At 40.3% G+C, this 26,510-nt stretch overlaps 1 protein-coding gene across 1 annotated transcript in view; it reads left to right on the forward strand.

Moving 5' to 3' along the window:
* Nucleotides 1–2,379: 2,379 nt before the first annotated feature.
* MRPS31 (mitochondrial ribosomal protein S31) overlaps nucleotides 2,380–26,510 on the forward strand; it is a gene marked incomplete at its 5' end in the record, with an annotated part of 32,909 nt that continues 8,778 nt past the window's right edge. The window contains 5 exons of the mRNA XM_084235583.1: nucleotides 2,380–2,504; nucleotides 7,761–8,045; nucleotides 8,843–8,998; nucleotides 18,850–18,990; nucleotides 23,348–23,421. Coding sequence (XP_084091709.1) covers nucleotides 2,380–2,504; nucleotides 7,761–8,045; nucleotides 8,843–8,998; nucleotides 18,850–18,990; nucleotides 23,348–23,421 — 781 coding nt within the window. The remainder of the gene's footprint in view (nucleotides 2,505–7,760; nucleotides 8,046–8,842; nucleotides 8,999–18,849; nucleotides 18,991–23,347; nucleotides 23,422–26,510) is intronic.

A 26,510-nucleotide genomic window follows, 5' to 3' on the forward strand; every position in this document is an offset into this window, starting at 1 on the left:
TAGGTTTCTCTGATAGAAAGGTTGTTTTGGAGATAATCCTAAATCTGAGTCATACACGCAGTCTTCATTCTTCTAAGTAGTTAAGGGAATGTGGCAGTTTCTCTTAAAACCCGCAGGGTCTCCATCAGCCTTAGCTTGAAATAATTCACATGCCTAGGTAACACATCTTGGAAGACCTGCTCTGGACATCTTGGGGAGGTCTATTTGAACATTCTAGGGAAGCCTATCCTTCACCACTCTAGCTGATTCAGCTTCCACCATTTTGTTTGCAATTCCAAATCCAACAAAGGAGGAAAAGTTGTGGGGAATGAGTGTTCTTGTTTATTTTACTGTGTAAGGAAGATAGGGCAGGTGTCGCTCGAGCCAGCCAGCGCTGCAGAGGCTGCGGGCAGCTTCGCAGCCCGGCTCTCAACTGCTGCGCCACCAGGAGAGGCCGTAGTTTGAGTTTTTGATGAAGTTGAGAAGAACCCAGAGATGTAGGGGTGAATTTCATCTCTTAACACATATTATTTGCCTTAATGCATCAGGGAGGTGATTTATAGGGTCTGTAATGCCTTTGAGTTGACTAGGATCAGGGTAATTGGGACAGGATCTTCCTCCAGAGAAACTATGAATTTGAGATAGAAGTTTCAATTTACCAAAAAAAGCCATTTGAAGGAGTTATAAGAATTTGGAAAAAGAAAAAATATTAAATGTGATTTTGATGGAGTGTTACAAACTCAAGGAGGGATTTTCCACTTGATAGCAAACTATTAGAATGCCATCCTGGTAACAGTCTTGTCTTAATGTGGATGGTGGCTTACAATAGCAAATTAACTTTGAGTATTCATTAAGCATGTTTTCATCAACATTTTTATAATTCATTCACTTTTCTGTATTTAAATTATCTAAATATTTTTGACAGGTTTATTAATTTTGAAAAAGACAAAGGAAAGCATCCCCACGTCACAAAGTTTTTATTAGGGCTATTAAGTTGTATTTATTTTGAGCATCAGAAAACAATTCATCAATGATCTTAATTCTTTTGTGAAGTAGGGAAAACATTGACGTTAACGTTCACCGGACAGTATTGAATTCTAAGATTTAAGTTCCCATGCCATACTAGCAGGCATTTCTCTCTTGGTACATCCTATTTTTGAGAATCTCTTATCTTTTGACTAGGACACTTTTCATTGATTTCATGAGGGGTAGGAAAAAGTTAATTCTTTCTCTTACATTTTTTTAAATCTCTAAAGCCATATTTAAAGAATGAAATATGTCTCATGCTTTGTACATTAATAACAGAGACTGAAAAGAAATACTAATTTATCAAGCAGCACATCTTATGGTAAAAATAAAATAATCAGCCTCCTAAATGGTGTAGGAAAAAATAATTTTCCTTTACTCTTCTAAGTTTTTGACTGAAACACAATCTGCAATTAAAAAATAACAAACAGTAGGTGATAAACAAGAGTTTAATAACTTGCATACTCCCATGTGCATGGGAGAGACCCAGAAAAACTGAGGAGCTCATTGAAATGACTCAGATGATCCCCTTAAACAGCGTTTTTAGTTAAAGACAAAAGAAGAATGTTGGGAGTTGGGGTCTAGGATTTCAAGGGGAAGGAAGACAATTCACAGGAAGATGGGAAATGCAAATACTCGGTAAAGAAATGTTTGTTGGACCATGCAGAAACAATGGGATACAAAGAGGAATTTTAACAACTTTGCTAACTTCTCCCCAGTCTACCACGTTAAGCTCATATTCTTTGTAGCTTCCACTGATGTGTCTCTTCCTGGAACTGGGAGGGAGACACCTTACAAATGGAGATTTTCCCCTTATACATGTAAATGTCTTACATTATGTCAGAGTAACTTCTGCTCAATTTTCAGGTTTCCCTATGTGCGTTGTTAAAAAAACAAGCAGCTTAAAGTAATTCTTATGCCAAAAAGAAATATTTTTCGTGTGGCAAATTTGTTCTCTTTCAGTGATCATGGGTCATTTTGAGAATAAGACTGTGGATTCGCTTCCCCGAAACATTGCACAGTAGGCTCGGTTCTCTGCCTCAACCTCGTGGCCTCTCTGCAGTGTTTGCAATTTATCACTCCTTCCTCTCTCAGTTCTCAAATCTGGAACCGGGCTCAACCAACACACCTTCTCTGAACTCGGTGGTCCTTTCCACCTCAGCTAATAAAATCGCCCAGGAAGGCGGAGTCTCCAGAGGGCAGCAGGATCTGCCTCCACCGCGGACAAGACCGGAACTCAGTTATCCGCCCCTGTTTCTCACCGGACTGGGAAGAGAGGGGAACGCGCCAGGCGAACGGAAGGGGAGCGGGGGACGTGTTTGGCAGGGGACGCACTGTTCCGGGTTTGTTCGCATTTTAGGGTATTTCTCCGTAATGTTTCCGAGAGTCACCGTGATCCTACATCTTCGCCAGCTTTTCCGTGTCCCTTTGTGCTCTGGATGCCCAGATGTATCGGCAGCTGCGTTTGTGCTACTCCCGGCTCCGCACAGACCCGTCAGGTACCTCATTTCAGTGCTGTTGGCCCCACAGGTCTTAAGACATCCCCCCTCCTCCTACACGCACCCGGTACATTCAGTCATCATTCTCGGGTTTTCTGGGGTCTGTGAAAGAACCCACGGGATTAGGAGCCATTGCTTTAAATCTGAGAAAAGGGAAGTCTCAGAAAGAGAAAGTGACTTGCCCAAGGTCATAGAGCGCGTGCAAAACAGAACCTCAGTTACTTGCCTAGCTGGCTTCTTGGGTTCTTTCTACTATACAGCTCCCCATCCTTCTTGCCACTTCATTTTATCTAGGTTTAGGAAGCGAACTCGTCTTGTTTATTTTTTGCGTTCACGAATTATGATGGTCTCATTCCTACCTCCATTTGTTCTTTAGTTCATCGTTGAAAGTGTTTACAATGTGCCCGTGCTGGTGTTAATCCGGACCAACACAGTCCTGCTGTCTTTGTAGCTTACAATTCCATCAAGTTGGCAATTCGAATAAAGTAATAGCAGAGATTGTGCAGATCTAGTCAACAAGTAACTGCTGTGTCAGCAAATAGGAGCATTCTCCGTTGTAGGAGTGGTTCAAGATATTCGCTCTGGAAAAGAGTGAAAAAACCTAAAGGAGGATAAAGGGAGTTTGCTGGACAGGAAAAGGAGTGAGCTGTATTTGGTGTTGGTATTATCTGAGAACTGTCATGATTATGAAAACTTAATTCTACTTACATTACATGCAGCACCCTTTGGGGCCACTCTGGTTAAGTACAGCCCTGACACACGTTGGTAGAAGTGGGATGGGAAGAAGTAGGATGGAGAATAATTGCACAAGTAGAAATGAAAGGATGTAACTTGTGATGAGATAAGGAAAAGGCAGTCAGAACAGAGATTTCTGCTGGTTGCCTTGAAGGATTAGTGAACCATTAATGTTAAGGAAGAATGAGTAGCAGCTTTGAGAATGTCATATTCTCAGATTATTTCAAGCTTTTAAATTGTGTTTAAAGCTTATTTATTTCAAGCTTTTAAATTGTGGTTTCTAGAATACAGAAATATCTGGCTAGAGGCCTGTTCAAAACAAAAGGGTGTAAAAAGTGGAAAGTGAGTCTGAGATGCAAACTCTTTTTTTTTTTTTTTTAAGATTTATTTATGCATACAAGAACTGGGGTATGGGCCAGAGATGCAAGGGGTGAGAGGACTCACCAGAACAGAGCAGGGAGCAGGACAGGCAGATTGACTGAAAACACTGCTGAGGGGAGCAGTGGGCAAGACAGGAGAGGTCTGCTGCGCCATGTGAGTATCTCCCTGGCCAGCTGGGAATAGAACTCGAGCTGCAGAGGCTGCAGATAACTTTGTAGTGCTGTACTTAACCCCTTGCGTCACCAGGAAGGCCCTGAGATGGGAACTCTTGAGTATGGTTTTGGAGTATTGCATTTTTGAGTGGCAATGAGATGCACTCAGTAGATACTTTTCTGGTGGGAACGTTAGAGCTAGAATTATTTCCTATGCAGGATTTCCTGTAGTAAATATAGACGACTTCTAGTGGTATTATAGCAGTCCTGAAAGGAAACACTGAAGTAATGGTTGTATGTGAGATCCCTTCTCCTATTTGCCATTTTTCTGGTGTAATGCCTTTTTTTTTTTTTTAAAGATTTCTTTATTTATTTATACAAGCACTGCGTACAGTCAGAAGCGCAGGAGGGTGAGAGATTCACCAGAGCCAGAGCGGGGAGCAGAACAGGCAGACTGACAAAATACACTGCTGAGGGGAGCAGCGGGCACAGCAGGAGAGGTCTGCGTGCCATGTGGGACCCTCGCTGGCGGGCGAGGATCGAACCGGCGCTGCAGAGGCTGTGGGCAGCCGCGCAGCCCAGTGCTCAACAGCTGCGCCACGGGGAGGCCATGGTATAATGCCAGGCCCTGGTATAATAGCAATTTAACTTCTATGAGTGAAATAATTAAAACATTTTCCTAAATTGAGCTGTAGCATATACTAACTATTGTGAGTGTTCTGTCTACTGATTATGAGGATACTGTTATGCAGTTGGTTTTTCATTCTAATATTTATGTACCTGATGTGATAGCCTCTGACATTTTTATAAACAAATCAAATAGTTTGTTTCAGTATTTTTGCAAGTAGCCGTATTCTTTTCATTAAAGGATCCCTGCCTTGCATGACTGCTTGCTAACTTTGAGAACTTGATGTTAACCCAAAGGCTGATGCAGGGTCTTGAGATCAGTTGCACCAGAGTCACCAGGCGTCTGGTAAATGCTATTCCAAAATTAATAACCAAAACTCTTAGGAATTTATGTTTTAAATAAACTTCCTAGGGACTCATGCCCTCTGAAGGTTAAGAACCACTAACTTAACATCTTTTGGCAGCAGTGTCTTCTATAAATGGTAATAATAAAACCTGTCCCCTAAAATTCTAAGGAGTAAGTAACATATATAACACAGCTACTCACATTTCTCCTCTGGTGGGCACAGTCAGCATTACTTGGGAGCTTGCTAGAAATACACTTAAGTCCTTCCCCAAAGCTACTGAATCAGAATTACTTGCTGGGACCAAACTGTGTTTTAATTCCTGTGCATATAAAGTTTGAGAAACAATACTCCAGCCTGATAGCTTCATCAAGATAGGGACAATCTACATGCCCAGTGTAGTGCCTAGCGCAGGGTAGTCATTTGTGTCAGCAAGGCACAGGGCAGGTCTCTGTGGATCTAGGCAGACAGGTAAAGGAATCCTGGAGCCCTCAGTAGCTTTTTCAGGATTTTACTGATCTTTCTATACCATTTGTAGTGAGGCAAACAGGCAGACGGCAGGCAGGAGAGCCAGGGGGCTGGTAGTCCTCCCAGCCCCTGGCGAATCTTTATTTTCTCTGGGCTTGCTCTGATGTCCTCTGTAGTCTCTTCCTCTCCCAGCTGTTCTCTGCCAACTATCCTCTGCCACATTGTCCTCTGTGATGCTGCCCTTCTATGCTTAGTCTCTGGGTTCAGGTGTGCCCACTCATGCACACCCATACCACACTCCAGGTGCTGCTATCAGGGATGCATGTCCCGAGCCCACACTCTCAGGCGCTCCCTTCATTGAAGGCTGCAGGTGATAGCCACAGAGGCCAATGGCACAAAATTCTGAGCAATCGTCATTTATCCTACTTGCTATATTTAATGAATAACTTTTCATATACTGTATATCTTATTGAAACACATATGTTAGTTTTTAATGTTCTTCAGTATAAGCTATCAAAAGGTTCTTAACCCTACAAAATAAAATAGATGTTTGTGTTACTTAGAATTAGGAAATCTCAGGCACAAGTCTGAAATAGATGTAATCATTTGTGTTCTTTTTCACAAAAGCAGAATGGCAACTCTAGCCACCGAATATTCTTTTTTGTTGTTCCATTTTAGCTTAGCTTACTAACGGTAATAGATTAAATGGCTCAATGAGAAAGTTTACCAGATTAGAAACACCCAGGATTTTTTTTTTAGTAAGTAGCCCTTTTTTAATGATAGAAATTATTTTCGTATTGCTTAATTATGACTGTTACAGGGCAGGGAGGGGAGAACCCCAGAGCCTGCAACCCTGCCTGCTCTAAATAGGTTCTGCCATCTGCCGCATCAACACAAAATACATGAGACTTTAATGAAAAGGAACTTTAATACAATCGGTAAACAATACAGGAAAGGCAAAGAATATAATTTCTAAATTAAGCACCCAAAGTTACTCATCCCCTCGTGAGTAAAAGTCCACCATGGGATTGGCCCAGGGCAAGGCCCGAAAGCCTGCCACAGGTCTAAAGCACCTTCCAGTGGGGACCCACAGAAAAGGATCAGAAACAACCAGACAAGTCTGGCAGGAAAAGCGCAAAATCAAGATAACAGCTGCCATTGTTATCCTCCCCATGGGTCTCTCACCCACATCTGTGTCACCCAGTCCACGACTAAAAGGCAAGCACAGTTTCTTCACCTGTCTCTCCGTTCCACATGCCTCCTCCAGGTCTCCTGGCTCTCCATCCTGCTTCCTCCCTTCTCAGTCGCCCCTGCAGCTTCTTGTCTTCTCTTTAGCTCCACCCTCCTTGGGTGGGGCAGGGAACCTGGAACTTCCCCTTTTCCTGGGGACCGTCCTGTTACAAGGCTTTTCAAAAAGGTTTTATATCATGTTAACGTCAGTTCATTGGCAATCATCGGATTTGGGCTTGAGAACAATAAATAAAAATATATTAACTATGTTTCACAACCTTTTTTTTTCAATGTCATGGAACACACAAAAATGCTATTTTTACCAATTGTAAAATTAGTAAATGGAGGGAGGTAACAGGCAGGAACCTGAGTCTCTGCCCCAAACCCCAAGAACCAGATGACTAATCCTAGACACCTGTAATCCGTTTATGGCCTCCTAGGACATCAGGCCTTAGAGAACGCTTGGCTAAATGACCTTGGGTGAGTTCCTTCACTTCTCGGGTTGCCCATTTCCTTATCTGCAAAATGGGGATAATACTGGCCTTATCATTGAGGTAGGTATGGCAAAATATAAACAAACTATGTTTCACAACACTAGGCACATAGTAGAATATGTTCAATAAATGTTAAATTGTTGTTGATGTGGTTGTTAACGATAATAATAATAAACAGAAGGGAATGGGGAGCAAAATGTGAGGGGTGCCCAGAGGACTATGGTACAGGGCCGTGAGTAGCTTGGTGGTAGGTGTTGTGTGGTAACATACTCTAGAGGCCCATACACTCTGATACACCTCTAAATCTGATACAACTTTGTAAACCAATTTTAAAAACTAAATAAAATTATAGACTCCCAAAAAAGCAAAAAGAAAGAAATTGTATTGAAAATTTATAAAAATGCATTGAGCATTTGAGTCCTTTCTTTTGCATTGTATCTTTAATTTAATTTTTTTTTCAAATTTGTTTTTGTTGCTTTTCCAAGATTTCTTTTTTTTTTCCTGTTTATTTTTTTTTTAAAGATTTATTTTTTTTTTTATTTATTTATACAAGCACTGGGTACAGTCAGAAGCGCAGGAGGGTGAGAGAATTCACCAGAGCCAGAGCAGGGAGCAGAGCAGGCAGAAGGACCAAAGTACACTGCTGAGGGGAGCAGCGGGCGGCAGGAGAGGTCTGCGAGCCATGTGGGACCCTTCTCCAGTGGCCAGGGAGCAGCCGGGGATTGAACCGGTGCTGCAGAGGCTGCAGGCAGCTCCGCAACCCGGCTCTCAACTGCTGCGCCACCGGGGAGGCCCTTTAATTTAATTTTTAATGTGTCTTTTTAGGGAAGAAAATAATAGCTGCAGGTATTTTGGCACCAGCAGTGTGATCTACAGCAAGAAAGATGAGCAGTCTGTTCCAACCCAGGAGATTTCCAAGGAGACAGAAAGCCAAGACAGTATAAAGGAAAAAAAGAAAAAAGACTTGCTAGGTATTATTAAGGGCATGAAAGTTGAATTAAGCACAGCAAATGTACAAACAACAAAGCCACCGGGAAGAAGACCACTTAAAAGTTGGGAAGCTACAACTAGAAAATCTCAAAGAGCAACAGAAGATGCCCCAAAGAAGAGGTAAATTGAATTGCAGTTTGAATATTTTTTGAAAGTAACTTTTGAAACTCCAGTAAGCTTTTTTTAAAGTTAGAGTACTTGGGAAATACTGTATTAACGAAGACTGGTATCAGTTTGTAAACACAGAGACTCTAATAAATTACTTAAAAATGCTATTATGGTTCTGTATTAAATAACAAGGCAATATCTGTATACAATCTAAATAGAGGAAGAGAGTAGTGATCCCGGCACTCTATACATTCTCTTGTGTATTTATCAGTGTTACTCACTACCATTTCCATGACTGTTTAAGCTGTTAATTACAAATTGAAAGTAGTGCCATGTCTCTGAAGGACTTGTTTATTTGAAATTCATTTAGGATAAAATTTTAGCATCTTGATTACAGCTATTTAATATGATTTCTTTGGCCAGTGCTCTCAGCTTGCATGATTTCCGCAAAAGATTGTAATTACTTGTGCTTGTGAAAGAGTATTTCACTGATTTCAAGTGCAAGTAGTGATATTTTAGCATTGTGTTGTAGTTTAAGTGGCAGTATTTGGTTTTAGTGATACATAAATAGTGATGTATGCCTCACATCCACTTATCTATTTTCTTTAGACAACTATTCCTGGAAGGGAAATTGCTTAGTAAAGGATTTGCTTAATATTTGTCACCAAATTGCATGCAAAACTTATGCCAATTTGTGTGTCCACTCAGTAGCTTTCCACTTATCAGGATTTCTTTTCTGCAACTGGATGTATCATACAATCAGAATAAGTAGTGCCTTTTTTTCCCCCTTCTCATTTGTTTTTCATCAGTGAGTCCCTGAGTCCTGAATTGGTGGCTGCTGCATCTGCTGTTGCAGATTCTCTCCCTTTTGACAAGCAAAAGACCAAGTCCGAGCTGCTCAGGCAGCTCCAGCAACACGAAGAAAAATCAAGGGCACAGAAAGGTGGAGAAAGACCTAAAATTAGGTTAGTGAACCAAATAGTTATGTTAGTAATGCTGATCTCTCAAAATAGGCTATTTTTATGTGACTGATGTATAATATACACAATATCTTTGCTTATATGTAACATATGCCTCATAAGTAAAATATTAGCAGTTTGATATTTTTTAAGCCATGTCTTAAGATTGCAGTTTTTAAAAGACCAATTGAAGGGTTAAACTTTTCTTTTGAGAAATTATACAATTTCTTGTACCTGAAAAAGAAATGGTAAGCTCAGGCATGTTCTTAATAAAAAATTAATTTAAATAAATGAATTAATAGAACAAGAAAGATAAATTTTTTCCAGTTAAATAATTTGCTGGGGTTTTGCGCAATAAGATAATCTTGACACTCATTTCCTTCTCATTTCCTGTGTGTTCTTATGTTCTGACTGACATCTTTCACTTATCCTCTCATCTCTCATTACTTTATGCCAGATTACAACATACTTGCTGCTGATATGCAGTCAGTGGTGGTGCTGCTTTGGTTTGGAGAGGATTGAAATCAGTAGTTGTCAGTGAACATGTGTATCCAGATTTATCCCAGGAACTTAGAAGAGAACTATAGATAGCTAGACTCTCAGTTAAATCGCTCATTTTATTTGTATTTGAACAACAGCAATGCACCAAATAAATATGGCCAAATTTTAACTTTTAGTTTTTGAATAAAGGTGATATGAATAGATATTGATTATATATATCACATTCTCTTGGTGTTTGATAATTTTCCAGAAATGACACTTTTAAATTATGGGGTTTTTAAAGTTTTATGATTTGTAACTTAACACCTCATTTGAACGCATGTTCATTCATCCTCCACCAAAGCTGTGGTGCTGCAACCCTGTCACCTTCCTTCTCTGTCTTCCTCTTCTTTTCCCCCCATTTTCTCTGATTAACAGTATATTTTTTATAGGATCCAAGAATTCTTGTTGTTTTGTCTGTTTCTTCTCTTCGTTTTTTATATTCTGCAAATAAGTAGACTGTCTAGTAAATATCTTTCATTTTCTGACTTATTTCACCTAGCATTATCACCTCAAGATCCATTCACTTTATCCCAAAGGATACTATTTTATCCTTTTTAATAGCTGAGAAGTATTCTGTTGAGTATAAATTCTATAATTTTTTAAACTCAGTCATCTCTGAATGGACATAGGGTTTGTTCCTTGTCTTGGCTATTGTGAATAATGCTGCTATGAATACAGGGGTGCATAAATCTATTTGTATTAGCGTTTTTATATTCTTTGGGTAAATAGCTACAAAATAGTATTGTTTGATCATAGGGTATTTTCTTTTAAAGATTTATTTATTTATTTATTTATTTATACAAGCACTGGGTACAGACAGAAGAGCGGGAGGGTGAGAGAATTCACCAGAGTCAGAGCGGAGAGTAGAACAGGCAGACCAACAACGTACACTGCTGAGGGGAGCAGCGGGCACGGCAGGAGAGGTCTGCGCACCATGTGAGACCCTCGCCGGTGGCTGGGGATCGAACCAGCACTGCAGAGGCTGCGGGCAGCTTTGCAGCCCAGTGCTCAACCCACTGCACCACCGGGGAGGCCCAGGGTATTTTCCTTTTGAGGAATTTTTATACGGTTTTCCATAGAGGCTGTAACAAATTATATTCCTATGTATAACAAATGAATATTCTTTTTTTCTCCCCAGTATCATCAACATTTGTTTTTTCCAATATTTTTGATATAGGCCATTCTTACAAGGGTGAGGTGATAGCTCATGTTTCTGTGGTTTTTTTTTTGGTTTTTTTTGGTGGGGCCCTCGCCGGTGGCCGGGAATCGAACTGGCGCTGCAGAGGCTGTGGGCAGCCTCACAACCCAGCGCTCAACCGCTGTGCCACCAGGGGAGGCCCTTTGTTGTTATTATATTGTAGTTGAAGCATATGAGTTCTTTATATATTTTGGAAATTAACCCTTTGTCACATGTGTGATGTACAAATATCTTCTACCAGTACATAGATTGCCTTTTTTGTTTTTGTGGTGGTTTGCTTTGACGTACAAGAGCTTTTTAGTTTGATATAGTCACATTTGTTTGCTTTTACTTATGTTTCCCTTGCTTTTGGAGGTGATATCCAGGAATGTATTCCTTTTTATATATAAAATTCCTTTTTATATATAAAATGTTTTATTAATTTTTTTGTGTATGGAGTTAAGTAATGATCTGCTTCTTTCCTTCCCTCCTTCCCTCCCTCCTTCCCTCCCTCCCTCCCTCCCTCCCTTCCTTCCTTTTCTGGACTCTTTATTCTAAACCAATGGTCTATGTTCTGTTTTTGTTCCTTCCTTCCTTCCTGTCTGTCTTTCTTTGTTTTTTGCATGTGGCTCTCCAGATTTCCTAACACCTTTTATAGAAGAGGCTTTCTTTTCAGTGTGTGATTGTGGCTCCTTTGTCAAAAATTAACTATCCATATTTGTGTGTGTTTATTTCTGGACTCTATTCTAAACCAATGGTCTATGTTCCGTTTTTGTTCCATATCATACAGTTTTGATCACTATCTCTGTGTACTATAGTATAGAAGTCAGGAAGTGTGATACCTTGCTTTTTCTTTTTTTCTCTCAGAATTACTTTGACTATTCTGGGTCTTTTGTGATTCCGTACAAATTTTATAATTGCTTGTTCTATTTCCTTAAAGAATGTCATTGGGATTTTTTTTTATTATTATTTTTTTTTTATAGAGGCATGGTTATCTATTTATTTGTTTGTTTGTTTTGTCTATACATGCACTGGGTATAGTCAGAAGCGCGGGAGGGTGAGAGAATTCACCAGAGTCAGAGCGGGGAGCAGAGCAGGCAGAAGGACCGAAGTACACTGCTGAGGGGAGCAGCGGGCGGCAGGAGAGGTCTGCGCGCCATGCGGGACCCTCCTCCGGTGGCCGGGGAGCAGCCGGGGATCGAACTGGCGCCCCAGAGGCCACGGGCAGCTTCGCAACCCAGCGCTCAACCGCTGCGCCACCGGGGAGGCCCTGTCATTGGGATTTTAATAGTGGTAATTGTGGTACATCTCAGAATTGCCTTAGGCAACATGACCATTTTAACAATGTTTACTCTTCCAATCCATGAACACAGGAGATCTTACCATTTCTTTGTGTCATCTTTTACTTCCTTTTTCATTGTCTTATATTTTCATGGTATTGTTTCTTCACTCTATTGAATTTATTCCCAGCTAGTTCATCTATTTTGGTGCAGATTTTTAAAGGAATTGAAATTTTGATTCCTCTTTCCTCTGTTTCATTGTTTGCATGTAAAAATGCAGCAGATTTTGTGTATTTTGTTTCCTATCATTTTACTGTATTATTTCTAGTAATGTTTTTGGTTTCTCTATGACTATTATGTCATCTGCAAATAGGGATAGTTTCACTTCTTATCCTGTTTGGATGTTTTATGTTTTTTTCCTACCTGGTTGCTCTAGCTAGTGTTATTGGACAGGGAGAGGGGCACCCAAACCCCGCAAACCTGCCTATTCTAAATGGGTTCTGCCATCCGCCGCATCAACACAAAACATATGAGACTTTAATGGGAAGGAGCTTTAATAAAACTAGGAAACAATACAGGAAAGGCAAAGAGTCTAGTTTCTAAATGAAGCACCCAAAGTTACCCATCCCCTCGTGGGTAAAAGTCCATCCATATGGGAATGACCCAGAACAAGGCCCCAAAGCCTGCCACAAGTCTAAAGCATCTTCCAGTGGGGAACCACAGAAAAGGGTCAGAAACAACCAGACAAGCCAGGAAGGAAAAGAGCAAAATCAACATCAAGGTAAAGGCTGCCATTGTCACCTCCCCATGGGTCTCACCCACATCTGTGTCACCCAGTCCACGACCAAAAGACAAGCACAGTTTCTTCACGTGTCTCTAGGCTCCATGCGCCTTCTCCAGGTTTCCTGGCTCCATCCTGCTTCTTCCTCCCTCAGTTTCCTCTGCAGCTTCTCCTCTCCCTGCTCAGCTCCACCCTCCCTTGGGTGGGGCAGGGAATCTCCCCCTTTCCTGGGGACCACCCTGTTAACTAGGACTTCTAATACTATGTTGAACAATAGTGGTTTCTAGTCTTATTCCTAGGTTTAGAGGAGGAAGTGCTTTCAGGTTTTCACCTTGAGTATGATGAGCTTGTCATATCTTAATTATGTTAAAGATATATTCCTTTTATTCCCACTTTATTGATTTTTTTTTTTAATAATGAATGGACATTGAATCTTTTCTAATGCTTCCCACTGCCTCCAATCTATGGAAATAACTATGTGATTTTTATCTTTCTTTTTGTTGATGTGGTAAATGACATTGATTGATATGCATGTGTTGAACTAGCCTTGCATATCTGTGTTAAAACCAAGTTGGTCATGGTGAATGATTTTCTGAATATATTTCTTAATACATTTGATTTGCCAGATTTAGTTGAGGATGTTTGGCATCTGTTTTTATTTGAAAACTAACACTATAGTTTACTTTTATTGTGTCGTTCTTGTTTGGTTTTAGGAACAATGTGATGTTGGTCTACTGAAATGTGTTTGGGAACTTTTGCCCCTTTTCAACTTTTTTGAAAGAGTTTGAGAAGGATAGGTATTAAGTCTTCTTTGAAAGTTTGGTAGAATTCACTAACGAAGCTATCTGGTCCTGGGCTTTTGTCTTTAGGAAGCCTTTTGATTACTTTTCCAATTTCTTTCTGTGTTTGACCTGTTCAAACTCTTTCATCCTGGTTTAGTCTTAGAAGTCTTGTGTGAATCTAAAAATTTGTCCATTTCTTCTAGATTTTCCTGTTTGTTTGCATATAGATATTCATAGCAGTCTCTTAGGAGAAGTCTTAAAATTTTTGTTTCCCAGGATAAGGTCTATCCTTAAGAAGATAGCATGTGTACTTAACAAGAATGAAAGTCTCTTATCATCCTTTGTGTTTCTGCATTGTAATTTTTGCCTCTTTTATTTCTGATTCTTTTTATTTAGGTTTTCATTCTTGTTAATGAGCCTTGCTAATGATTTATCTGTTTTGTTAATCCTTTTCAGGAACCAGCTCTTGGTTTCATTGATCTTTTATATTGTCTTTTTGGTTTGTTTCATTTATTTGTGCTCTAATTTTTATTTCCTTCCTTCTACTGATTTTTGGTCTCTTTTATTCTTTTTCTGGTACCTTCGGATGTGATATTACATTGTTTGAGAGTGTTGTTTATAGATGTAGTCTATATTACTTGTACTTTCTGTTATTTTTTTAAAGATTTATTCTATTTATTTATGCATATAAGAACTGGAGCCTAGGCCTGAGATGCAGGGGGTGAGAGGATTCACCAGAAACAGAGTGGGGAACAGAACAATCTGATCTACTGAAATACACTGCTGAGGGAAGCAGCCGGCAAGACAGGAGATGTCTGCTGCACCATGTGTGTTAGCTCCCTGGCTGGTTATTGAATTTATGCCACAGTGGCTGGTGATAGCTTGATAGTGCTGCAACTTTAACCCCTGTGCCACCAGGGAGGCCTCTGTACTTCCCTTTTAATACCACTTTTATTTTTTTATAATAAATTTTATTTTTATATTCCCCATACAATTGCAACCCCCCCATTCTGACCCCAATCCCTCCCCTCCCGCCCCCTACCCCCCATAGATTGTCTCTGGTTCATAGTTTTTTGTTGATTTTGATTTTCACTTTCTTATAGTTATTCATTTTCCTGGTCCCTTATTTAAGTTTTCTAGATTCCTGCTATGAGTGAGACCATCCGGTATTTTTCTTTTTCTTTCTGGCTTATTTCGCTGAGCATGATCCCTTCCAGCGCCATCCATGTTGCTGCAAATTGCATGTGTTTATCTTTTTTGAATGCTGAGTAATATTCCATGGTGTATATGTACCACATCTTCTTGATCCAGTCATCTATTTTTGGGCATTTGGGTTGTTTCCAAAGCTTAGCTATTGTAAACAGTGCTGCTATAAACATAGGGGTGCAGGTGCTCTTTGGAATTGATATTTCTGTGTCCTTTGGGTAAATACGTAGGAGTGGAATTGCTGGATCATATGGAAGCTCTATATTTAGTAGGTCCAGAAATCTCCACACAGCTTTCCATAGTGGTTGGACCAGTTTGCACTCCCACCAACAGTGCAGGAGAGTTCCTTTTTCTCCACACCCTCGCCAACATTTGTTGTTGCTAGTTTTTTTAATATGTGCCATTCTCACTGGTGTAAGATGGTTAATACCACTTTTAGAGTGTACCATAGAGTCTGGTTGGTTGTCTCTTTGTTTACATCCGTCTCCATATATTTTTCTGTTTCTCCTTTGATTTCTTCATTGACTCAGATGTTATTCAAAAGCATTTGTTTAGTTTCCCTATGTTTGGGTTTTTTCAGGGTTTCTTTTTGTGGTTAACTTCTAGCTTTATCTTGTTATGAAGAGAAAGGATGTTTGATATAATTTCAGTTTTGATGTATATTTGAGACATGTTTTGTGTCCCAGCATGAGGTCTAGTCTTAAGGAGGTTCCATGTGTACCTGATAAGAATGTATATTCAGAGTCTCCCTGGTGGCACAAGGGGTTAAGACACAACCTGTGAAGCTGTCTGCAGCCACTGCAGCACAAGTTTGAGCCCCAGAAAGGGAGCTACCCACATGGTACAGCAGACCTCTCCTGACTCGCCCGCTGCTACCCTCAGCAGTGTATTTCAGTTCTAACAGAACTAAGCCTGTATGTTCGCCACTCTATCTCTGGTAAATCCTCTCACCACCCCCCACACTTCTGACCTGTACCCCAGCTCTTGTGTACGTAAATAAATAAATTTTTAAAAAAGAATGTGTATTCATTTCTTTCGTGTTTCTCTGTAGGTGTGTGTATATATATATATTTTTTTTAAAGATTTATTTATTTATTTATGAATGTAAGTACTAGGGGACAGGCCAGAGGTGTGGGGGGTGAGAGGATTCACCAGGGACAGTGGGGAATAGAACAGACAGATAGACTGAAATACACTGCTGAGGGCAGCAGCAGGCGAGACAGGAGAGGTCTGCTGCACCATGTGGGTAGCTCCCTGGCCAGCTGGGGATCAAGCTCATGGAGCAGAGGCCACAGATAGTGCTGTGCTTAACCCCTTGTGCCACCAGGGAGGCCATGTAGATGTATATTAAGTCTATCTGATCCAATCCTTCATTTAACATCACAATCTGTCTCTTGATGTTTATGATCTGTTTAAATCTCCTGCTATAATTGTATTGCTGTCAATGTGTTTCTTTAGTTCTTATTAGTTGCTTTAATATATTTTGGAGCACCTGTATTAGTTGCATAAATATTAATGACAGTGATATCTTTTGGATAGATTGACCCCCTAATCATATATAATGCCCATCTTTTTCCCTAATTACCTTTTTTGGCTGAAAGTCAATTTATCAGATAGGAGAATAGCAGTTCTTAATTTCTTTGTGTATATTGCTTTGCTCCAGCCTTTCATTTTGAGTCTGTTTTTTTTGTTTTTGTTCTAAGGTGGGTTTCTCACATATATGTATTTCTGCTCATACATTTTTATCTAAGCTGTTGTTCTGTGTCTTAATTGGTAAATTTGGACCATTCATGTTTAAGATGAATTTGATATATGAGGCTTATTTAAAGTCATTCTTGGGGCCTCCTTGGTGGCGCAAGGGGTTAAGACATAGCACTGTGAAGCTACCCACAGCCACTGCAGCACAAGTTCGATCCCCCAGTCAGGGAGCTAACCCACATGGAGCAGCAGACCTCTCCTGTCTCCCCTGCTGTTCCCCTCAGCAGTATATTTCAGTTAATCTGCCTGTTCTGTTCTCTGTCTCTGGTAAATCCTCTCACCCCCCCACACCTCTGGCCTGTACCGCAGTTCTTATATGCATAAATAAATAAATCTTAAAAAAAAATAAAGTCATTCTTTCTGTTGTTTCTTTTTTCATGTGTTTCTTTTTTTTTTTTTTTAAGATTTATTTATTTATGTGTATAAGAGTTGGTGTGTAGCCAGAGATGTCGGGGGCGGGGTGGAGAGGATTCACCAGAGACAGAGTGGGGAGCAGCACAGGCATATCCACTGAAATACATCACTGAGGGTAGCAGCGGGCGAGACAGGAGAGGTCTGCCGTGCCATGTAGGTAGCTCCCTGGCTAGGGATCAAATTCATGCTGCAGAGACTGCCAGTAGCTTCACAGTGCTGTGCTTTAATCCCTTGCGCCACTAAGGAGGCTTTTTTCATGTGTTTCTATCTGCTTTTTCATTTGGATGGCTTTCTTTGGTGGATCTTCCAGTTTCTTCTTTTCTCTTTTAAATGTCTGAGTTTTGGTTTTGTGGTTACCACTATGGTTGTATTAAGTTTTTATATCTAAAATCCTCCTTCATATGCTAATATCAATTCATCATTTGACTGTACAGATTCTGTCCTTGTCTCCCTCCCTTTTAAAGTTTTATTGTTCTCTTATTAATCTTATGTATACAATTTCTGCATTATTGTTACCTTGGTCAAGGTTTTATTTTCTTCTGCTTTTTTTTCTTTTCATATAGAACTTCTTTTTTAATATTTCTTGTACAGCATTTATTTTTGTCTGGGAAACTATTTCTCTATCATACTTTGGTGATAGTTTATTTTTTTAAGATTTATTTATTTATGCATATAAGAACTGGGGTACAGGGCCTCCCCGGTGGCGCAGTGGTTGAGCACTGGGTTGCGAAGCTAGCCGCAGTGTCTGCAGCGCAGGTTCAATCCCCAGCCGTTGAGTGAGGGTCCCACATGACGTGCACATCTCTCCTGCCGCCTGCTGCTCTCCTCAGCAGTATATTTCGTAAGTCTGCCTGCTCTGTTCCCTGCTCTGGCTCTGGTGAATTCTCTCACCTTCCCACGCTTCTGACTATACCCAGTGCTTGTATAAATAAATAAATAAATCTTAAAAAAAAAAAAGAACTGGGGTACAGGCCAAGAGATGTGGGGGATGAGAGGATTTACCAGAGACAGAGTGGGGAACAGAGCAGGCAGACTGATGAAATACACTGCTGAGGGGAGCAGCAGGAGAGACAGGAGAGTTCTCCTGCGCCATGTGGTCAGCTCCCAGGCCAGGGGGGAATCAAACTCACGCTGCAGTAGCTGCATATTACTTCATATTACTGAGACTTAACCCCTTGTGCCACAAGGGAGACCCCACTTCAGTGATAAATTTGTAGGATAAAGTATTCTGGGCTGATAAAGTATTTCCTCTAGCGATCTTTGATATTTTTTCTTTATCATTGACTTTTGATAATTTAACAATGATGTGTCTTGGTGAAGGTAATTTTGCACTTAGAAATGTAGGTGTTCCTTCAGCTTCCTGGATTTCCAGTTCTTTACTTAGATTTAGGAAGTTCTCAGCAACTATTTCTTTGAATATGATTTCTGTCCCCTCTCCCTGCCCCTTCAGGAATACCCATTATTCTTATGTTTCCTCCTCTAATGGAATCTGGTATTTCTTATAGAGGTTCTTTGTTTTTCCTCAATATTGTTTCTGTCTTTTTCCATTAGGGTCTTTTGTATATTTGTATCTTCTATTTCTGAAATTCTCTCTTCCTTTAATAAGTCTATGTAATATACTTTCCATTCCATATTTATTTTCATTTCATTCAAGTGTCTCATTTTGTGGTTTTATAATGCATGTTTTAAGTGAACATTTGTGAAGATCATTTTTTAAAGACAGAAGGATACATGAATCTTCATGTCTATAGAATGTGAATGTTCATGTGATGCAGTCTTTTATTTAAACAAACTTTTAATACTGTGTTAGTTCATAGAATTGAAATACGAATTAATGCTATGAATCTCGTTTCATAAAGTTCATTGCTATTCTATAATTAAAATTTCTAACTCTCTTGACCTTTTTGTTATTTCAGTTTCAGTAAAATAATATCAGATATGAAAGTTGCCAGGTCTTCCTCAGCTAGAGTTAGTACGAGACCAGTGCATCAGATTCAGTTTGACGAAGGATCCAGTGATGATTGTCTTGCCCAGAAGACTGTTGACCTTAGAAAAAGGTATTCAGGCTTTTGAATCTATTTATTCTTGTCTGTTAAACTATAGATTTATTTTATTTCTGTACATATTATTGCTGATAAGTTTCTGAGCATTATTGATTCATTTTTATCTGTTATCTTTCCATTTACCATTTCCTAGAGAGGGTAAGATGTTCTGGGTTTAGCTTCACATTTTTTTTTTAATAGAGGCATGTTTTTTATTTATTTGTTTGTTTGTTTGTTTGTTCATTTATACATGCACTGGGTACAGTCAGAAGTGCGGGAGGGTGAGAGAATTCACCAGAGTCAGAGCGGGGAACAGAACAGGCAGACTGAAGAAGTACACTGCTGAGGGGAGCAGCGGGCGGCAGGAGAGGTCTGCGCGCCATGTGGGACTCTCCTCCTGTGGCCTGGGAGCAGCCGGGATCGAACCGGCGCCACAGAGGCCGCGGGGAGCTTCGCAACCCAGCGCTCAACCACTGTGCCACTGGGGAGGCCCGCTTCACATTTTTCTATACCATAAATCACAATACACACTGCCTCATCCTTACCCACAATGAATAAGGGTCTCCTGGTTTAGAATAAGTGGAGCTGACAGAATTCTTAACAAATAAGCATTTTGCAAGGAGCATTATTTTCATTCTCATATGTGCTTAACAATGTATATTCATATATTTATTGTATCTCTACTTAGAGATATATATCAAAATATCTTTCTTCATACCTTAGAGAAATAACCCACCATCCGAGAAAAAGATCCATTATAATAACTTAAAGTGGCAGATTATTTCTGGCCATTTGAATTTGGCAATTTGTAGTTCCTAAAGATACTAAGCCTTGCATTACAGTTACTTTATAATAGAAAACTATCTGTATTTACATAACGTTTGTTTTTTCTCTTTTAAGCCCTGAAGGTGGTAGTTGGGGAAATATATTTAACATGATCTGCCAAAAACTAACTCAACTTTATGGCAGGATGACCTTATAATTGGTGTATTTTCAATGTGTAGTCCATGGATTTTGTTTTAATTACAAATTTAGAAATTTGACTTAGCTCCTCCTGGATATTAAATTATTAATTTGTACATTAAGATTGGAAAAGATGGTTACCAAAATATGTTTTAGAGGTTGTAGTGACTAGGAAATCATTTGAATTACTAATGTAAACAGGTTTTATATCTATGATATATTATTAAATAAAGAAGAATGTTTTCCTGAAGCTTTCTGTACATGTACTCTTGTTAAAAAGCTGATAAAGAACTCTAAGACATGGGAAAACAACAGTAAGATATCAGTTGTTCACTCAACTCTCACCTCAGACAATCCAGGCCTAGAATGACCAGCACAAATATACCCTGGGTGGATTCCTTCAGTTAAAGAGAGGTGTGCATCATGGAGCACTAACTTTGGAATCACAACACTGGCCTACCCAAAAATCTTGACACTGTACCACTGACTAATTCTGTGACTGGGGTAACATCCATAGCCCCTGGGTTGGCTTTCCCATGTATAAGATGCTGAAAGTGAAACCTACTTGAAATGAAATGACTCAAGGGATAGAAAGTAATACATGTAAGGCCTCCCTGGTGGCACAAGGGGTTAATAAGCACAGCACTATGAAGCTCTCCACAGCCTCTGCAGCAAGAGTTCAATCCCCGGCCGGCCAGGGAGCTACCCACATGGCACAGCAGACCTCTCCTGTCTCGCCCACTGCTCCCCTCAGCAGTGTATTTGTGAGTCTGCCTATTCTGTTCCCCACTCTGTCTCTGGTGAATCCTCTCACCCCCCACACTTTTGGCCTGTACCCCAGTTCTTGTATGCATAAATAAATAAATCTTTAAAAAAGGAAGAAGAAAGTAATACATGTAAACTGTATATAGTAAATGCATAGCAGGTGTTTGTTCCCTTTCCCTTTACTACATTTTTCTTTTAAAACTCTGCTTTCCCAAATCATTGCCTCTTTATTGTACTGTGTGTTATTTTACCTGGCAGGAAGCTGAGTGAATGATGGGTGGGAGGAAGAATGCAAGGCACTGAGGATAATTCTGGCACATAAATGCCTTTGTTTACAAATACCTTGGTGACTTCCTAGAGTAAAACTTATTTGAGATCACTTTATCCAATTTTAATGTGGTGTTTTCGTTTTTCAGCTAGCTTAATTTAGTGGAAAAATGTAGTTTGATCTAGGAAAAAATTCAAGATAATTTTTGAAACTAATCCTCCAGTATATAAATTGGTTTTAATCTGCTAATAAATATATTCAAAAATGTGAATTGATGCCTAAACCAGTTTTAAAATAAACAAGGAGAGTGGGCCCCACTGGTTGTGCAGGGGGTTAAGTCTCAGTGCTATCAAGCTGTTGCAAGCCACTGTGACCTGAGTTCTATCCCTGGCCAAAGACCTAACCCACATGGTGCAGCAGACCTCTCCTGTCTTTCCTGCTGCTCCCCTCAGCAGTGTATTTCAGTAGATCCACCTGTTCTGTTCCCCACTCTGTCTCTGGTCAGTTCTCTCACCCCTTGCACCTCTGACCTATACCCCGGTTCTTGTATGCATAAACAAATAAAAATAAATCTTAGGGCCTCCCTGGTGGCTCAGCGGATTGAGTGCAGCGCTGTGAAGCTGCCTGTAGCCTCTGCAGCTCGAGTTCAATCCCTGGCCAGCCAGGGAGCAACCCACATGGCGTGGTGGACCTCTCCTGACTTGCCCGCTGCTCCCCTCAGCAGTGTACTTTGGTCTTTCTGCCTGTTCTTTTCGCCATTCTGTCTCTGGTGGATCCTGTCTCCTCCCACACCTCTGGCCTGTTCTTGTATGCATAAATAAATAAAATCTTTGTGGAAAACATCTTAAATAAATAAAAAATACACACACACACACACACAAGGGGAGTTATCTATTAGCTCTCTGACATAAACTTTAATGGTTAATTAAAAATATTGCATTTATGTAAAGAAAATCATTTCAAAATTACAGTCTTTGTGAGCATGTTTTTATTTAACTGTGCAAATGCCTGTAATTTGTAGTTAAACATTACAATGCTTTTTACCCTTCAACTAAGACAAATGGTGACTTTAACACCTTCAGACTGAACATATTTTCATAAGAGTTCCACAATATTGAATTTTCTAAATCGTTAATATGAAATGAATCAAATAGCAATTTTGGCATATTAATCTAATATTATCAGTTAGATATTTTGGAAATTGAACTGCTCTAGCTGGTATATTGTATTATAGAGCAAAAATTCAAGTGCATTTTTTTTTTATAGAGGCATGTTTTTATTTATGTATTTATTATATTTGTTTGTTTGTTTTGTTTATACATGCACTGGGTACAGTCAGAAGCACGGGAGGGTGAGAGAATTCACCAGAGCCAGAGTGGGGAGCAGAGCAGGCAGAAGGACTGAAGTACACTGCTGAAGGGAGCAGCGGGTGGCAGGAGAGGTCTGCGCACCATGTGGGATCCTCCTCCGGTGGCCGGGGAGCAGCCGGGGATCGAACCTGCGCCGCAGAGGCCGCGGGCAGCTTCGCAACCCAGTGCTCAACCGCTGCGCCACCGGGGAGGCCCTCAAGTGCATTTTTTTACAGATTTATTTTAGTTTCTTTTTTTTTTTTTAAAGATTTATTTATTTATTTGTTTGTTTGTTTGTTTATTTATACAAGCAGTGGGTACAGTCAGAAGCGCGGGAGGGTGAGAGAATTCACCAGAGCCAGAGTGGGGAGCAGAGCAGGCAGAAGGACCGAAGTACACTGCTGAGGGGAGCAGCGGGCGGCAGGAGAGGTCTGGCGCCATGTGGGACCCTCCTCTGGTGGCCGGGGAGCAGCCGGGGATCGAACCGGCACTGCAGAGGCTGCGGGCAGCTTCGCAACCCAGCGCTCAACCGCTGCGCCACCGGGGAGGCCCTACAGATTTATTTTATTTGTTATAAATACAAGAACTGGGATGTAGGCCAGAGGTGTGGTCATGAGAGGATTCAGCAGAGACAGAGTAGGGAGCAGAAAAGTTGGATCTCCTGAAATACACTGCTGAGGGGAGCAGTGGGCAAGACAGGATAGGTTTGCTGCGCCGTATGTGAATTATCTCCCTGACCAGGGATTGAACTCATGCCCTCTGCCTACAGTGGCTGACGATAGCTTGATGGTGCTGAGACTTTAACACCTGTCCACTAGGGAGGCCCCCTCAAGTGCATTTATGCATGTTTTTAATTATCAGTTCTAAAGACGTTTAAATTTAAAGTAAAATATCTGGAATGGATCAGTGGAATTATTTTAAATTCTACAGTGAATGGTTCATGTAAAATTTTCTTTTAAACAGTTTTTTGTCGACAATGTATAAGAATATTCATTAAAATAAATGATTTTTTCTTTTTCAGTTTTAGGAAAGATTTATTCAAGGGGAAGAGACTTAATATTTTTGAGATTAAAGCAGATACTGAAGAGACACTTGAAACAGGTTTGTAAGAAAAGAACACCATTTCTTCTGTTTAGAAATAGTCCATCTTTTAAAAGTGTCTTTAATGTTTGCACTGAAAATATTCAGGTACTATAATATTCCATTCTGTTGTTGGCCTGGCTCCTCCTTATGAATGTAGTTGTTGACATTGCTAGTCTTGGTCAGCTGTCCTTGAAGTATTGCATTCTGGGAGGTAAGGACTACCAATTAATACAGAGCTACAGATTGGCTACTATTTTGGATTAGAACATGAATGATTTCCTACCATTTGCAATATATATCTGTGCTATTACTTAAAAACAAGTAAGTTGCAGTTCCTACTTTTAGGCACCTCACTCTCTAGAAGATGAGGTAACTTTTATAGAACTAATTATTGGAGTGATTTAGTGATTGTTTAGAAGGGAGGAAGAACATTCAGGGAATATATTAGCAGAACTTGTAGTGTTTTTTTTTATTTTTTCTTTTAAAGATTTATTTATTTTTATACAAGAACTGGGGTACAGAGGTGCGGGACGGTGAGAGGATTCACCAGAGACAGAGCGGGGAACAGAACAGGCAGATGAACTGAAGTACGTTGCTGAGGGGAGCAGTGGGAGAGACAGGAGAGGTCTGTCCTGCCATATGGGTTTCTCCCTGGCTGGCTGGGAATTGAACTGGCACTGCAGAGGCTGCAGACAGCTTCATAGCGCTGCGCTCAACCCACTGTGCCACCGGGGAGGCCCAGTGGTTTTTTCTTAACGTATGATTAGGTTTTGTTCCCTGTTGTTCCTCTGTTGTTCTGTTGTTCTTTCTTTTTTTTTTTTAAAGTTTTATTTATTTATTTATACATACAAGCACTGGGTACAGTCAGAAGCGCGGGAGGGTGAGAGAATTCACCAGAGCCAGAGCGGGGAGCAGAGCAGGCAGAAGGACCGAAGTACACTGCTGAGGGGAGCAGCGGGCGGCAGGCGAGGTCTGCTCGTCATGTGGGACCCTCCTCCAGTGGCCGGGGAGCAGCCGGGGATGGAACCGGCGCTGCAGAGGCTGCGGGCAGCTTCGCAACCCAGCGCTCAACCGCTGCGCCACCAGGGAGGCCCTGTTCTGTTGTTCTTAGACTCTCAACAGAGTCTAAGAAAAATAAGAGAATTCTCTGCTTGACATTAATTTTGATTTATTGACAAATAACATACAAATGGTCTCCGGTTTACAAGTGATTTCCGTTTCTAAAGATTACATGTTATCTTTGGGCTTGGTAGAAATAATGTTATATTTGATAATTAAGTTTCCAAGCCAGCCTCTAACATGAGGCTTTTCTATCAGTTACTTATATAAACATCTGATTTTTCCACTTTTCAACTACTAGATTTTAGGGCTAGATTTCATCGATTTATGTTATCCCTGAAGCAACTAGTCAAGTGGCCAGGTGTTTTCCAGATAATAGGAATTGGTTATCTTAAGTCATAACTAAAGTTACTTTTAAAATGACTTGTAGGGCCTCCCCGGTGGCGCAGCGGTTGAGCACTGGGTTGTGAAGCTGCCCGCAGCCTCTGCAGCGCCGGTTCGATCCCCGGCTGCTCCCCGGCCACTGGAGGAGGGTCCCACATCGCGCGCAGACCTCTCCTGCCGCCCGCTGCTCCCCTCAGCAGTGTACTTCGGTCCTTCTGCCTGTTCTGCTCTCTGCTCTGGCTCTGGTGAATTCTCCCACCCTCCCGTGCTTCTGACTGTACCCAGTGCTTGTATAAATAAAGAAATAAATAAATCTTTAAAAATAAAATGACTTGTAAATCATTTTTTAAAATTAAATTATAAATATATAAAGGGTTGTTAATTCAGTTTGTTCATTTAAACTATACGCAGAGCTTAAGAGACTAGGCCCCCTTGTATTGTGAAATACATTCTGTCCTGTAAGATGACAAGGAAATACAAACGGCACATGCATGAAAAATGGATCACCTCTCCTCTGTTGAAGGGGAATTCCCTTCAACTTAAAAGGAATTTGTGCTCAAGGCAACTGCTATTGTCTATCTTATGGATAGCCAGAAGAGGCACTTGGGCTCTTGAAGTAGCCTGCTTGCTTTCTTTAATCTGAAATCGTACTCCTAAAATTGAAATCAGTCTCAAGAAAGTTCTAAAATCGTATGTATATAAGGAAGTATTGAATGATTATACTGTAATAAGGAAAATAATGCACAAATTTATGTAAATTTTCTCTAGTGAAGTTACTATTTTTATAAGCTCTACTTAATTTAAAGAATGTCTTTTGTCCAGTTAAGTACACGAATAGCAACAGTATGCAGACTTAAATTTAGGATTGTTCATTGCTGTTTCCCTATGATCCAAAGTATTCCTGACATGTAAATTGCTTGCAACAATAATTTATTGATTATGTGAATGAGTTTTTCTGTTCTATGGATTATCACATCTTGCTGGAGAGGACATAGTAGTAGACATTGCTGCTTATCCTGGAATAACTAGAATTGAGAGGCAGTATAGCTTAATGGAAATTGGTGTTGTGTAGATCTGGATTCAAATTTGGAGCTAATGGGTCTCGCTGGTGGCACAGAGGTTAAAGTCTCAGTGCTATGAAGCTATTGCCAGCCACTACAGGTGGCATGAGTTGGATCCCCGGCCAGGGAGCTAACCCACATGGCACAGCAGCCCTCTCCTGTCTCACCTACTGCTCCCTTCAGCAGTTCTGCTCCCCACTCTGTCTCTGGTGAATCCTCCCACCCCTGCACCTCTGGCCGACACCCCAGTTCTTGTATGTAAAAATAAATAAAAATAAATCTTAAAAAAAATTTAGAGCTGCCACACAAACCTGTGTGTCTCCCTTTGTCCTCTTATGAAATGAGGCTAATAAGTAAGTATCAGGAATTAAATGAGAAAATGTAATTAAAGAGTCAGGCACAGTTCTTGAAATACAGTAGACATCCAATAAATCATCAAAGCTATTAACAGTAGTATAATTATAATAGTAATAACATGGTAATGATGATGCTAGAAAAGATATAGGTTGATTAGTGTTCACTGATTAAATTTTTAAAATGTGACCAAGATAATTATGTTATTTTACAGTTATGATTACTACTACATAAATGTGGCTAATTAAG

This window comes from Talpa europaea (assembly GCF_964194135.1).
Source record: "Talpa europaea genome assembly, chromosome: 6".
In the NCBI taxonomy this organism is placed as follows: domain Eukaryota; kingdom Metazoa; phylum Chordata; class Mammalia; order Eulipotyphla; family Talpidae; genus Talpa; species Talpa europaea.